Source organism: Gouania willdenowi, chromosome 6 (genome assembly GCF_900634775.1).
Source record: "Gouania willdenowi chromosome 6, fGouWil2.1, whole genome shotgun sequence".
Taxonomy (NCBI): Eukaryota; Metazoa; Chordata; class Actinopteri; order Blenniiformes; family Gobiesocidae; genus Gouania; species Gouania willdenowi.
In genome coordinates this window covers 14,366,694-14,381,455 of record NC_041049.1, presented here as the reverse complement: position 1 = coordinate 14,381,455, position 14,762 = coordinate 14,366,694, and the positions used below count along the sequence as shown (strand labels likewise).

The 14,762-nt window shown below is 34.3% G+C and overlaps 1 protein-coding gene across 2 annotated transcripts in view; it reads left to right on the top strand.

Moving 5' to 3' along the window:
* Positions 1 to 4,138: 4,138 nt before the first annotated feature.
* Positions 4,139 to 14,762, top strand: part of LOC114465901 (tetraspanin-8-like) — a 14,845-nt gene continuing 4,221 nt past the window's right edge. The window contains exons 1-6 of one of the 2 annotated variants that reach the window (XM_028451236.1): positions 4,139 to 4,270; positions 9,745 to 9,810; positions 10,629 to 10,745; positions 10,839 to 10,913; positions 11,001 to 11,096; positions 12,922 to 13,014. In XM_028451236.1, coding sequence (XP_028307037.1) covers positions 4,211 to 4,270; positions 9,745 to 9,810; positions 10,629 to 10,745; positions 10,839 to 10,913; positions 11,001 to 11,096; positions 12,922 to 13,014 — 507 coding nt within the window. In that variant the 5' untranslated portion in view covers positions 4,139 to 4,210. Of the gene's footprint in view, positions 4,271 to 9,744; positions 9,811 to 10,584; positions 10,746 to 10,838; positions 10,914 to 11,000; positions 11,097 to 12,921; positions 13,015 to 14,762 lie in introns of both variants that reach the window. The other variant, XM_028451237.1, reaches the window with a different exon arrangement.

Sequence of the window (14,762 nt, the reverse complement as noted above, 5' to 3'; positions counted from 1 at the left end):
CCTGTTGGATGTTAAGTGAGGTAGAAGTGTATAGCGTTCAAGTCTGGCTGAAAGAGATTTTTTTGCCATTTCAAAGTGGGCTGTTTTGGGGGATAACATTATGGGACTTTGGATACACTAAATCAGTGGTTCCCAATCTTTTTTTTAACCCGTGTACCCCCTTAGTGCCCTCTCCATAATCTCATATGATTTCTTTATTTGTGAAACAACTGGCTCTCCGAAATAGGAGTGTGACAATATCTCGATACGGCGATATATCGCAATATTTTTTCCGCACGATCGCTCATCGATATACTCCGGCTTAGAATCGTTTTTTTTTTTTTTTCTCAAAATCTTTTCTGCTTTTTCACTAAAATGTGCAGGTATGTCTTCACTGTTTGTCACTGTTTGTTGAAGGAACCAATATATTGTTTACTGGAATATTGCACTGTACTGGTGTCACTGGTAAGAAAGACCCTATTTTTTGTTTACAGAAAGCACTATTGGAGATACTTATTTGTTTACATTGGTATGTTGACACTTATTTACAGAAATGTTGCACTAAAATAGTGTCACTGTTCATAGGACACTTTTTCAATTTATTGTCTTTCAGAGATATAAATGAAATTTGTATTTTCTTACTTAATTTTTTTTTTTCTTATGTCAGATTATCGTAGATTGATTTCTGACCAATATATCGATAATCGCAGTATCGTAATATCGTGAGATGATCGTAATATCGTGAGCTTTGTATCGTGTATCGTATTGTATTGTGAGGTACCCGGAGGTTCCCACCCCAACTCCTAAACCCTTAACGATGTCTCAAACATTGGTTCCCTTGTTACCCTGCGGCTTGCAACTTTAATGTGATTACTTCAATCGAAAGTAAATACGGTTTCCTTTTGTCAAATGTAGCTAATTACTCTCTCTATTGTCAGAAATGTGATGAAATAGTCTCAACAGCATGAAATAATCCTGTTTCAATAAATTACAAGAAAATGCATGATATTACATTGTATATATTGAGCAATAGTACTGTTAATAATTCCAGCAAGTTCATTTTCTTTTAAATATCTTGTGGTTTCTTAACATATTAGTTAGTACTGTTCGTTTGTGGTGAATTTGTCCCAAAAAAAATTGTTTAAGAAAATGACTAGGAACATTTCCCACTTATTTTTAAAATATTGTTAAATCTTTCCGAGTAACCCCTGCAATTTGCTCCTGTACACCTAGGGGTACGCATACCCCTGTTATGGAACCACTGCACTAAATACTTACAGTAGTAGAAAGTCTATTGCTATGTTTGAAGAATGAGGCGGTCTTTGACAGACCACTGACTTGATATGTTATTGGGTATTAAATATAATGCAATATGCATTAAATTATCATAAATTACATGTACGGTACCTTGGTTTTTTTGGTTTTCCCTCTTAAAATGAATCTAAAAATGATACCTAATGTCTTTTGGAGTGACCAAATTGATCAGCTGAGTTCACCCAAAATACAGTATGAGAATCATTTTGTAAAAGAAAGCCTAGAAGAAGAAAAAAAGGGAGAGAGAAAGTAACTCCTTTCTTTAATGTTCCTCCTTTTTCCCTCAGTGTGTGCCTCCGTGACAGCTCCGCTCACTCTCCCATAAAGCACCTATTGTCAGCTGGAAGCTTCATCACATGACCCCCCCCCACTACAAAGTCTCACAGTCACATCTGAACAGACACTGGAAACATATGTCTGCCTGTCGTTGAAAGGCTTTAAAAGATGAACAGTGTAGCAATAGTTTCAGTCCTTGGTGTTCCTTTTCCCCCCCCTTTTTTTCTTCTTAAAAAAGCAGAGTTATTAAACTCAATCCTGGATGAAATGGTTCCCATTGGATCTTAGAAACATCCACCCAAACTTCCATTTCACAGGCTAATGCAGATGGCCAGAATGATGCATTAAAGTTGAGCTTTTTTCACATGCTTCAGTCCACATCACTAGCATACAGCTACAAAACCTCTGGCAGGGGTTCACACATCTGTTTAGCATGAGGACACAGACATTCAATACGGAGGATGTCGGTGGGCTAAATGACACCAAAGGTCAAACATCTTGGAGACTCTTCATTCTGCTTCATGTTTTCTTTATAAAATAATCCCCTTACAGCTGTATTTTCATTTTGAACCAATTTCTCTCTTGGATTCTCTCATTTTCAGCTTTAATAACATTAATGTTGTCACTACTGGTGGCTGGGAGTTAACCCTGTTTAATTTGGAACTAACCTGGAACAAAGTTGGCATCCAGATATATTTCAAATTATCAATGATTTTTCTGCTGGTTACACCTGGACTCCTCATTCTCCAGATCCATATTTTCCTCAGTGTTCATGGAAAGCTGTGTATTACTTGATAATGTGGCATTGCACAATCCTATAATAAAGCTTCCAACGTTGTCATGGTCCCCTTTTCCAATTTTTCATAAAAACGAAGCCATCTGCCAAATGCATGTTGTAACAAGTTTAAAGATTTGTGGGAAAATAAGTCAAATATGAACTGGAAGACTGAGAAAAGAAAGATGTTGGAGTAGAGCAGGGGCTGTCAAACTGCAGCCAAATATGGAGCAGTTTGATCTGAAATAGGCCGTAGAATTTGGGTGGGAAATCCATTTATTTTGATTGCAATAAATCAAAACAACAATATAATAAAAAGCAATTCCAACATTATTGTGCCCTGGCTTGCACTTCTACATATAACTGATACATACAGTATACATCCAAGCATCAATAAATGGTGGATATGACTTATTATCTTCACTTACTTCACTTTGTGGCCATTCCTTGTGTAATTTTTGTGGGATTGTTTGTTAGAAATTGCAGGAACTTATTTTTTCTTTTTTAAATGAGAGAGTGGGGTGGTTCCAAAGGTCTCAATCGCTGCCGGAAAAAGTAATATTGTTGAAAAATAATGTATGGTGTATATATATATATATGGCTGTGTAGACTGTTATAGTTTGAAGTTTAAAAAAAAAAAAACTTGTAATGCAAAGTTCATGCACAGATAGGAATATTGATATAATAATTTGTTTCTGATGATATGATTTTGTTTTTATTTTAAACTGCCACAAATCGTCCATCTCTGTTTTCGTGTTCCATTTGTTGCACATCATATCGAGAAAAAAATAAAAAATAAAAAAATTGTGTTATTCGCATAATTTTTGTTATATATTTTATATTCTTATAGAGTTTAAAAGACCATACCCAGAGAAAGTATTATGGTAATAAATCCAGTTAGTTTTTCTGTGTTTTTCCCTTCCCAAAATTCTGTTTCTTATTGTTATCGTGAATTCAGTATCGTATATCGTATCGTATATAGAACTTTGTATGTCGTCCCAACCCGTGTGTGTGTGTGTGTGTGTGTGTGTGTAAAGCAAGCCGCCGGTCTATTTTTTGCTGCGCGTGTATACTAAACTTTACGGTAAAGGCGTCTCTTCGCAAAGAACGGCATTTCACTGTCATAGATCAGGACAATTTAACAGTATTCTACTTTAGCATTATGTGGAACGGTGAAATGGAATGGCGCTGTAACTATGGCGAAATTTTTATTTTCATAATTTTTTGAAATTATAGGAATTGCACTCCAGATGTGCTACTTTGAGGGGCTTTTATTTTGAAATGAAACATCAGATTGTTCCAAAACTTTGTGGGCGTCATCCTGGGATGGGTTATTGTCATGCTGAGGTGGAATGGTGCTGTATGAATGGGGACATTTTAAATAAATAAATAAATAAATAAATAAATAAATAAATAAATAAATTGAAATCTCAATCCAGCCAAAACAAGTTAGTTTGTTGGTCTTTTGTTTTGAAAGGACGAATTGTGGTGTATAATTAATGATAATAATCAACATTATTATTAATTGCAGTAGTAGTATCATAGTTTTACATAGTTTTAATCTTTGAGTGAAACTGTAGAATGCTACTCATTTGAAATAAGCATTTGCTTACAGTAGGTTTTATCTTTAAATAATTATTTTTTTGTAAATTTTAAATGTTCCACGTATTTAGAATGCATTTATCTACTTAGTGATTATTCTTAAGTGGTGTCCTATTCACTGGAATGTGTCTTTAAGCTCAAAATCGGGTTGTTTCTGCTTTTACCGTAATGCTTAGTATACTGACGCAGCGAGAGCTCGGGGACGAGGCAAAGCAGTGCCCCTCCTTCCAGGAGCAGCTCTGGAGCTGAAGGGATCCATTAAACATGGGGAAAGTGAACGTGTGGGTGAAGCGGGCTCTGTTCGCTGTGCTGGCTGTGATCGCGGTAAGTCGATGATTGTTTGCGCGTTTCAACCGAGTGCAAAATTAGCGCGTATTACGCCGTAATACGCAGGTTAAAGTAACCACATGTTTGCTCATGGACACTGTGGAACAGAGATGGTTGATCCAGGTCCTCAGGGTTGATGTCCCGCTACTTTTATTTGTCAAATAGCGCTATCATTGAAACCATGTGTGGACATCTCTTAATGAGTAACTTTTCAACGTAACTGGATGACTTTAGCGCAGAGACAGGATGTTGTTTTGAAAGGAAGGACAGTGGATGGATGTTTGAACCTCACTAGAACATGTGGAAAAAAACAAAACAACAAAAAAAAAATAGTTTCTTTAATGAGAAATAACATTTAAACAGCAGTGAAACTCAAAGGTGTAAAGAGTACTGATATATCCTGCTCAAGTAGAAGTGCTGTTACTAGATTGAAATTATACTTAAGTACAAATACAAGTAAGTCATACATAAAATACTCAAGTATGAGTAATAAGTAGCTCAATTAAATAGTAATCAAAGTAAAAGTTACTAGTTACTTTCACCAGCCGTGTTTATTTTTGGTAATAAATCTTGTCACGTGTTCCTTGCAAACAGTAAACATCTCATGGATAAACTTAAAATGGAAGAGACCAAATCTTGCACAATTGGAATATTTTTTTTTTTTTTTTTAAAGTATAGCTATACTGTATTTATGAACTCCAAAACTGAGAAAATAACCTCCATTCAATGCTGTTTTGGCACTGTGCATGATGTGATGCGTTTGATTGTTGTCTGATCATCTCATTTTTTTATAGTTTGACAATGTCCGCTGATCACTTTAAAACAAAATATGATAATTTACTCAGTAATGGTTGGGTGCAGAATTGTAACGTATTGCTTTAATTATTTTGAAATATAATGAAGTACAAGTAAAATGACTGATTTAGAAATATACTCAAAACGTACCTGCAAATGCAACTCAATCACTATAAAGTGAGGACTTGTTAAAATGTCTTCTCGACATGTGTTTCTCAGCTTTTTTGGCACTAAAAAGCTTTTCCCAGGCGTCCATTGATGAATGTTTAGGGATGTCACACCCATTGAGGAAAGGCATTCAGCCAAACCATATTATTTTAAACCAACTTTGACAAACCTGTTGTATCTCTGCTTCACTGACACTCTGTCACTTTAAGAAGAGCGTATGTAAACTAACATACTACAGCTTTAAAGAAAAACACTATAATGGAGAACGCTGGAATGGTTCATCTGTGAGAAACACTGCCATTAATAACAGTGTGTGTATCTCAGGCCTCTAATATGTGACATAGAGGTTTGGATTCTAAGGGTGGGACCACATGTCCTAGAAGATATTGCGATATATAAATGTCACAAGAGACATAGTCATACATGGACGATGTCCAAAGGACTCAATCGCTGCCAGGAAATGTAGACATGATGTTATTGTTGAAAAAGAACATGTCCATATCTGAAATCTTGGCTGAGTTTGATGTTTTAAAAATGTTGTGACGCTAAATTCATGCACAGATGAGATTATTTCTTTAAAGAATGTCATGATGATTTCGTTTTAATTTCAGACTGGCATGAATTGTCATTCTCTGTTTCTTTTTTACATTATATTTGCTGAATAGTACTTTTTGTACCAAATAAGAAAAATTGATCCCATTTAAGTTTTTCTATATATGTGTATTTATAATCCTAATGAGTTGAAAAGGTTAGTTCCAGAGTAACTATGTAAATAGGTATAACCAGAGTTAAAAAAAAGCATGGTTTGGAAGATAATGTCCTTTATAATTTGTTATTTTCAATGGTTTATACCAAACTCTAACATTGTAATATACAATTCAAATATGAATATACAGGTGGGTAAAATGTACTTGAAAAATGTAAGTCTTTTTATTCAGAGATGTGCAGATACAAGTTTTTCACCTCTGATACGATACTAATATTAAATCCTTGATTATTAGTATCTTACATCATTTTATTTCTTATTTTGTAGTGTGGAATGTTAGAAAAGGCTTGATCAAGTGATTATATTACTCGAACAGAGAACAATAGTCAGCAACAGTAGGTTGGAGGAAAAACTGACGGACATTTATTCCTAATAATTTTTACCTTTAAACATAAGAAATTATTAGCTTTAGCATTAGCTTAGCATTAGCATTAACTAGCATTAACATACATTTGCAATAGCATTAGCTAAAATTAACATTAGCTAGCATTAACATTTAAATTAACATTAGCCTGAATATAGCATTAGCATGAATATAGCATTAGCATAGCATCAATATTAGCTAGCATTAACATTCACCCAGTGTTAGCATTAGTAATGGGATTAACCTTGCATTAGCACTAACCTATCAATAGCATTCACTTAGCATTAGCTTAGCAATAGCATTCACTTAGCATTAGCCTAGCAATAGCATTAACCTAGCATTAGCTAAACATTAACCTAACAATAACTGAACATTAGCAATATGTTTGAAAAAGGTTGAAAAGTTTGAAAAAGGTTCAAATGGGTTGAAAAAGTTGAAAAAAATTGAAAAAGGTTGAAATGGGTTGAAGGTAGAAGTAGCTGAACATGTTAAAGGATGAATGGTCAAAATCGGTTGAAGAATGTCTAGGGATGAAGGGCTTAAAAGTTGAAAAATCTGAAATTTTCAATAGAAATTATTGTAAATAGTCAAAAAAGTTCGAAATTATAGAAGCAATAAATCTCTGGAACCTTTTGAAATTTTCGATAGCTTATTTGTCAAAATCGGACAAACGGTGTAGGAGTGGTTAACGCAGAAGGAACTAAAAACTACGGTGGCTGAGAAGTGTCAGGTGAATGCATTTACAGAAACGAACACAAATGCAAAATGGCCACAACGGAAGTGTTTCCGACGGACCGGTATTATGATGTGATAGCCTAATATGAAAAATATTAGAGTATCCTAATCAACTTTCACTTAATTTTATATGTGTTTCGATGTCTTCTTCTTGTTCTTCTCTATTCTGGCAGGTTAAAAACATGTCCGTCTGTAATACCGGTTCGTCGGAAACACTTCCGTTGCGGAAACGCGGTGGCTGGGAAGTATCAGGTGAATGCATTTACAGAAAGGAACACAAATGCAAAAAGGTCACAACACGAATGCAAAATGGCCAATGTCCGTCGGAAACACTTCCGTTGCGGAAACACTTCCGTTGCGGAAACACTTCCGTTGCGGAAACACTTCCGTTGTGGCCATTTTGCATTCGTGTTGTGACCTTTTTGTATTTGTGTTTGTTTCTGTAAATGCATTCACCTGACACTTCCCAGCCACCGTACAAAAACGGATAACAATAGTGACGATGCCTCCTGCATAAAAACAATATATATTGTGTCAGAGATTTCTTTTAGATGCAGGATGATGTCATCCGATGCTCATTTTTTTGATGATATTAGACCGATATTGGATCATAACCCCATTCACTTTTGGTTTAAGAATCAATAGGTCTCCCGGTCATAAAAGGCTTATTAGTTTTGAGTCCAATGGGAACTTATTTGACCAACCTTCAAGGTTGGTGTTTGCACGTGAGGCAAACCTGTGTGTTACTGTATACGTCCGTACAGTCTTATTTCCCAGGTTTTTCAGCCTATCCAAATGAGAAGCCTCTTTTGCCTCTCATGTTAGGATTCCTGTGTGTGCAAAACATCAGACACGCAGGACCAGTTTGGTGGCTTTCTGTAAAAAAGACTGCTTACTTACTTAAAGGCACAGGTATTAATGCAAAACAGATCAGAAGAGGCCAAGAGCACAACTGTATTCAGAGCACGACAGGGTGCCATAGTTATGGATCAGTACCCTTTGGAATCTGACATTTATTAACTAAATATTGGACTAAAAGAGAAAGAGAGAGTGAGTCACTTTATATCTGAGTGAGATTTACCTTTACGATTAGAATAAAAGCACAAGTTTGAAAGGAATTGACACCACCCCCACCATGATGTGTTCTGTCAAGTCTTATGGTTTGTTATGTGTGGGAAAGTTAATCACGTGATAACAGTCAAACGCTGGGAAAGGAAGAAAGGTGAATGAGGAGCATCCATCCATCAGTGTTTCTCAAATGGGGGTACCTGCCTTTGCTCTCTTTGTTTTATCTGTGAGGTAGTTTGAGAGGGAGGAGCTCACATTCTTCTTATGCAGGGAAGGAGGAGCCAGGATTGTCAAGAGGAGGAGTTTCCGCCTTATGACGTCACAACCTGAGAAAAATCCAACTCACCTGTTTGGAGCTGACTTTTTACAAGATGTGGAATAACAAAGGAGGGATGAAACAGAACCTTTTTAACTTTGGCCCTCTGATTGAGGCTAAAGGAATTTATATCACTGTAGAAAAACCATTATAAAGTGAAATTTTCATAATACTGCTCCTTTAAAATGTGTTGTCACTCCTTCATTCATCGTTACACTCTATAGTTGTTTCTTCACAGTATCCTGAGCAAAATGTTGTAGTCAGACATAAGGGGAGTACTTATATTCAAAAGTAACAGGAAGTGTGAGTCAGAAACGTTTGAGAACCGCTGCTTTACACAATCCTAGCAACCAAAACTGCAAAGTATTTCGTAAGAAAATTAGGAACAGAGTAAGGTTGAACGATTAATTGCATTTGCGATTTTCTAATCTAATCTAATTTTTTATTTTTATTTTTAGTAATAATTTATTTTAAGTTTGTTGGGAGTTTGATTTACCTGAAAAACATCCAATTGGTTAATGCAGATATTAGTTCTCCTTACTTTTTTAGTATGTGTGATGTTACTGACTGGATGTTAGTAAGATTTATTTTTTATTTTTTTTGTTTATTATTTTTATTTATAGACTGTCCTGTTAAGGTCAGAGAGTGTTTAAGAAGTGCAGGTTTACATGTTTCATGAAATGTGAGGTTAGTTTGATATGTTGAAGAGGTAAAGCCACAGATTTGTTTGCTTCATTGTTGTAATCTGTGCTTTAAATTCATATTTTATATTTATTTAAAGTTGAAATCAATATGAAACTGTTTTTTTTTATTAGGAGACAGATTGATTTATTGCTTGTGTTCATTGAAAAATACACGACAAGAGGCCTTGAAAAATAATCGCATAATAAATCGCAATATTGAGGAGAATTTTTTGCAATTAGATTATTTTCTAAAATCGTTCATCCCTAGAACAGAGTAAATGCCATGTGTTTGATTTTTATTCTGTAGTTTCTACAGCACTGCAGTATTCTTCTGCAGGGCTGAATGGATGCTCTGTCAGGCCTAAATTGGGGGGAGTTATTTTGACCTTGAGTTTGGCACTTTTGCTGTAATCTGTAAATACAGGATCCTATTTTTCCAATCATACCATGGAATTCATCACCTGCGTTAATGCTGCAGCTGCTCCCAGCCTCATGAAGAGCATCAGCTAATTGTATATGAATGATCTACTGTATTTCATCTATTTAAATGACATGTTTCCTTTATTTACCTTTAAGGTCATCGGTCTCCTGTTGTTGGGTCTCACACTTTTCAGCCACGGACACTTCCACAAAGATGAAGAAGTAAGACAAATGTCATTCAATGTATTTGGCAATAATCTGTGTTTGAGTCACCCTAAAAATAATTTATATATCACTAATACCATGAGTAATGTTATATTTACACAGTTGGGCTGCAAAGCCAGTAAAGAGTTTAGATCTCAGGTTTAGATGCTTTTTTGAAAATGAATAAAAATACATTTTTGTTTGAAAAACTGTAAATTATTGTACCTGACTACTTTATAGCAGGGTTGGGGTCAATTACATTTTTAAATTACAATTACGTCGACAATTATCCACGTTCAATTACGATTAAGGTTGGCCAGCATTTTTTTTAAGTTACAATTAAAATGACAATAATAATTTTCTTCCTGAAAGTCAATTACAATTACATTTGCAATTTCAAAAGTTCAATTAATTATTTAATAAAAAACCAAATGAAACATAACCTTCCTCTAGTGTTAGCGTGCTGTTAGCATCTCTTTTGATAACGGGTCAGTTTTGACCCAAGTCTTAAATCAGCTGTAAAATACACTAAAAACAATTATCTACCTTGTTATGCTTTCTAATAAATTTAAATATTGGTATTAATATTTTTAATGTGGGCGTCTGATCCTTTTTTGTGTCAGTATACTCCATTAATTTTTTTTAAGTAAATTTTCTTAATTCAATTACAATTTAATTACATTAACGACAGCAACATAGTTTTAAAATTACAATTTAACTTAAAATGATGCCATAATTGTGATTAATTATCAATTGTAATTGACCCTAACCATACTTTATTTTGAAAAACAGCTAAACAACCATCATTGAGTGCTGGTAGCTTCTCTTTGTCTCAGATCCAAGACTTGATGGGAGGCTTACACTTCATGTACGCTACAGCGGCTGTGACACTGATCTTGGTCGCCATCGGTGTGTTCGGTGCCTGCAAAGAGAAGAAGTGGGCACTAATTATTGTGGGTAAAGATACAAAAACAAAAAAAAAAAACATGAGCAATGAGTTACAAAATGCAACATGAATCTGATTTGTGTCCATGTTTGTGCATCAGTTTGTAGTTGGAATGATCCTGAGTTCTCTGTTCCTCTTTGGAATCAGCATTCAGTCCTTTGCCCTCATGTCAGAGGTATTACAGTGATGAGGAAACGTTTTTGACTTTTTTAATCATGAGTAATCTTGAATAATCACAGTTACACTGTCTGAACCTGTGCAGATTGGTGCGGAGCTGCAGGCGCAATACCAGCACCTGCTTCCTCTGTCTAATGCAAGCACAGTCGTTGTAGACGACTTAAATGAAATACAGAAAGAAGTAAGTTCTGTTATTTTTTCTCACAGTGCTTTCTTTTTTTATTGCATGCTATAGTGCAATAATTCTCCATTTTTTTGAGTCAAGTACCCCCTTTCCCTTACTTTTGAATCCAAGTACCCCTTTGTGTCTGACCACAACATTTTACAAAAAATTATGTTTAAAAACAACAAATATAGAGCATAATGATGGAATGAATGAGTGATAACACACATTATAGAAAATCTCGTTTTGTAAATAAGTGTAATTAAACAGTATTTAATGCCTTGTGTGATTTTGTGTATTTTGTTGTTGTTTGTCTGTTCTTTTTATTTTTCCGTAGGGGTGTCCCGATCCGATATCGATATCAGTCCGATATTAGCCTAAAACTAATATCGGATTCAAATGTCCGGATTTTCCGATTTTATTTTATTTTATTTTTTAAATTCATTTTTTTTATTTATTTTGTTCAATTATATAATACTGTAGATATTATGTTGAAGGAAAACATTTTTGTAACCAATTGTTAAATAATAAATGGGTCAGTTTTTTCTTACATTCCACACTACAAAATAAGTAGTTATTATTTTTTTTATTATTAGGCTGCAATATCGGTATCATATCGGAAATGAAGAAGTTGTATCGAGACATCCCTATTTTTTCAGTATATTTTTTTCTCATTTTGTGTGTTTTTGGGGTCGTTTGGTTGTTCCTATGTCGTTTTGTTGTGTTTCTCTGTTGTTGTTTTTTTGTGTATTTTATAGTGATCTTGTGTGTTTTTCTCTCATTTAGTGCATCTTTGTAATCGTTTTTGTGTGTTGCGGGTAATAGTAAATAGAGCTGCACAATTATGGCCAAAACGTTAATCACGATTATTTTTATCAATATTTTAATCACAATTATTTATCATGTTAGGAAAAACAAAAAAAATCTGTTTTCAAACAAATAATATGTGTACAGTTTACAGTGCAAAATGAAGCTTTAAAAAATAATTATATATATATATATAAAAAAAAACAAGAATTTAAAATTTACCAGAATAAATTCATTATTAAAGAGTGCAAAGCCAGTATTTTAAACATTAATATTGCCAACGATGAGGTTAATTTAATCGTGGCAACTAAAGTCTTGATCACGATTAAAATTTGATTAATTGTGCAGCTCTAATAGTAAGTATTTTTCTTTCCGAGTGTCATTTTGTGTATTTTGTTGTTGTTCTTTTTGTTATTCAGTTCATTTTTTTCTTATTTTGTGTGTTTTTGTTGTCGTTTTGTGAGTTGTTGGTATATATTTAGTATTGTCATTTTTTTTTTTTACTAAAAATAAACATTATAAAATCTCATTTTTAATGCTTTTATTTGTTAATTGTCCCATCTCTGTCTCTCTCAAGTACCCTCTGTAGTGCCATCGCGTACCCCTAGGGGTACACGTACCGCCATTTGAAAAACACTGCTATGGTGTAATTGTATCAATGTGCTCAGCTTCTGTAGTCAACATGTCAATAGATGGCAGTAGATAACACAATAAATGCTGCAATAGGGCTAAATTATTCAATTGGAATCACTTCTCATGTATTGCAGTATATTTTACATGTATTATATATATATATTGGAATATTGATTCATAAAAGTCAATTTGAATTTATAGCAAAAAATTTACAATTCATTGAAAAATGGTTTGTAAGGAAACTGGCCAAAAAAAAAAAAAAAAAAAAAAAAAAGACATGAATATAAAATTCCACTACATTACATCAGTTATGTTATATAAATAATATTCTGGCATCACAGAGAAAATTAGCCACTGTGTAAAAATAAAAATGTGTAAATGATGAGTTTTTTTGGTTTGTCAGTTTCAGTGCTGTGGGTTGGATGCGGGCTACCAGGACTGGGGGGGGAACATCCCAGACTCATGCGTGTGTGATGACGACTCGGTACAAAAATGTGTGAGTATCACTGGTGTGTGTGTGGGAACAACCTGGTATAGAGTCATTCCTAACAAAACCTTTAGTCAGGTTATAAGTTGACATAACAAAACATACAATAAATGTACACACATTATTATTTTTTTATGAAAACGAGAAGGAAATAAAACAATAATACTTGTTTTTTATCCATCCATCCATTTTCCAACCTGCTTTCTACCTCTTTACGTCGCCTGGCAAATATATTCATAGTCATCAAAGAAACCGCTTAAACTGAAGTCCTATATTTTCCCATCATTCATATATTTATTTCTTCTTAAACCACGGGCGTAACGTTTGTTTGAATATTGGCGGGGTCCCCCAAATTTTTTTTTTTACAAAATGCATGTCATTTCCTGTATTCTGGTGCATTTTAGCCTCATGAACAAGTAAAAACTCTTAACCCTCTCTAAGGAGTTTTTGGTGTTTTTTCACTATACGTTTGATTTGACCTTTATATTTCTGTTACGCTCAGCCTATAGGAGCCACTGAACGGCACATGAACACGTCACCCTACACCAGCCTCAAGCAGCACACCAACACACGTTTACAAAAGCGGGGTTATTTATTTAGGCCACATGTAAGAAAAATAATATTTACCAAACCGGGTTACGCAGAACCCAAATTAAAAAGAACATAGGTTTTAGCAACTTGACCAAACTGGAGAAACTTATAACTAACAGAACCACTTTAGCGTCGGTCTCGCTGCTCGCTGTCAAACTGTCAGCTGTCAAAGGACGGGAGGACGTGCTGTGTGCTGGTTGGAGCTGGTTGGAACAGTCACATTTTCCCAAATGTGACTGTTTAGTATTTTTTTTAATATGGCATACTGTATTAACACAGTGGATCTAAAACCACTATCAAAACTCAAATTCGAGTGGGAAAAAGTTAAGTTTTTTTACTATAAAAGTCACAAACATTTTTAACAAATCATTTTTATTGCTAGCAAATCTAAACTATATATTTCAAAAACTTATATACAGATGAATAAAAAAGCACAGTTATATACTGTATAGTTATTTACAGTGAAATACAAGCAATGTCTCAGGCGATGAATCACAAATACAGGGAATTATTTTTGCCTCATTGTGTTGATAGAAAACAATAAACAAATATATTAGACACTACCCTCTAATCTCACTCACTACACACTAACTAAACAGTCAAATCACAGTAATAATCACTATTATCTCACATCTCTCAACTCACCCTCTCTTTCTCTGTCTTTGTTTACCTGTCGCTTGAAAACTGAATTTCCGCATTTTAGCGTCATGAACTCTTAACAAAAACGTTGGTACAATAATCTTACGGAACTCACTCACACGTGCTGTCCCTTACAGGTGAAAAAGCCAATGGGGACGGTCTGGGCTAGGACACACTCGGAAATCCAGTTAACTGTGCTTTACATGCTGTTCTGAGAAGTAAAAGCAGCGACTCCTGAGAGTATTTTGATTCCAAATGAGCTATAAAAAAAAAAATATATAAATACATATGCGATATTGTAGTTTTTTACATCACCAAAATAGAAAACTCGATATATCGTACAGCCCTAATTCCTACATTATAAAACAGCCTAAATAAAAACATAAATGTGTATATGAAGCACATGTGTTTATTTAATATACTTACAGTTCATATACAAGTCAACACGTTGCATATTTACTGTTAATTTCACATTGCTTGTCTTTAAATTAGACATTTTATTTTATTACATATTTTCTTATAATTTC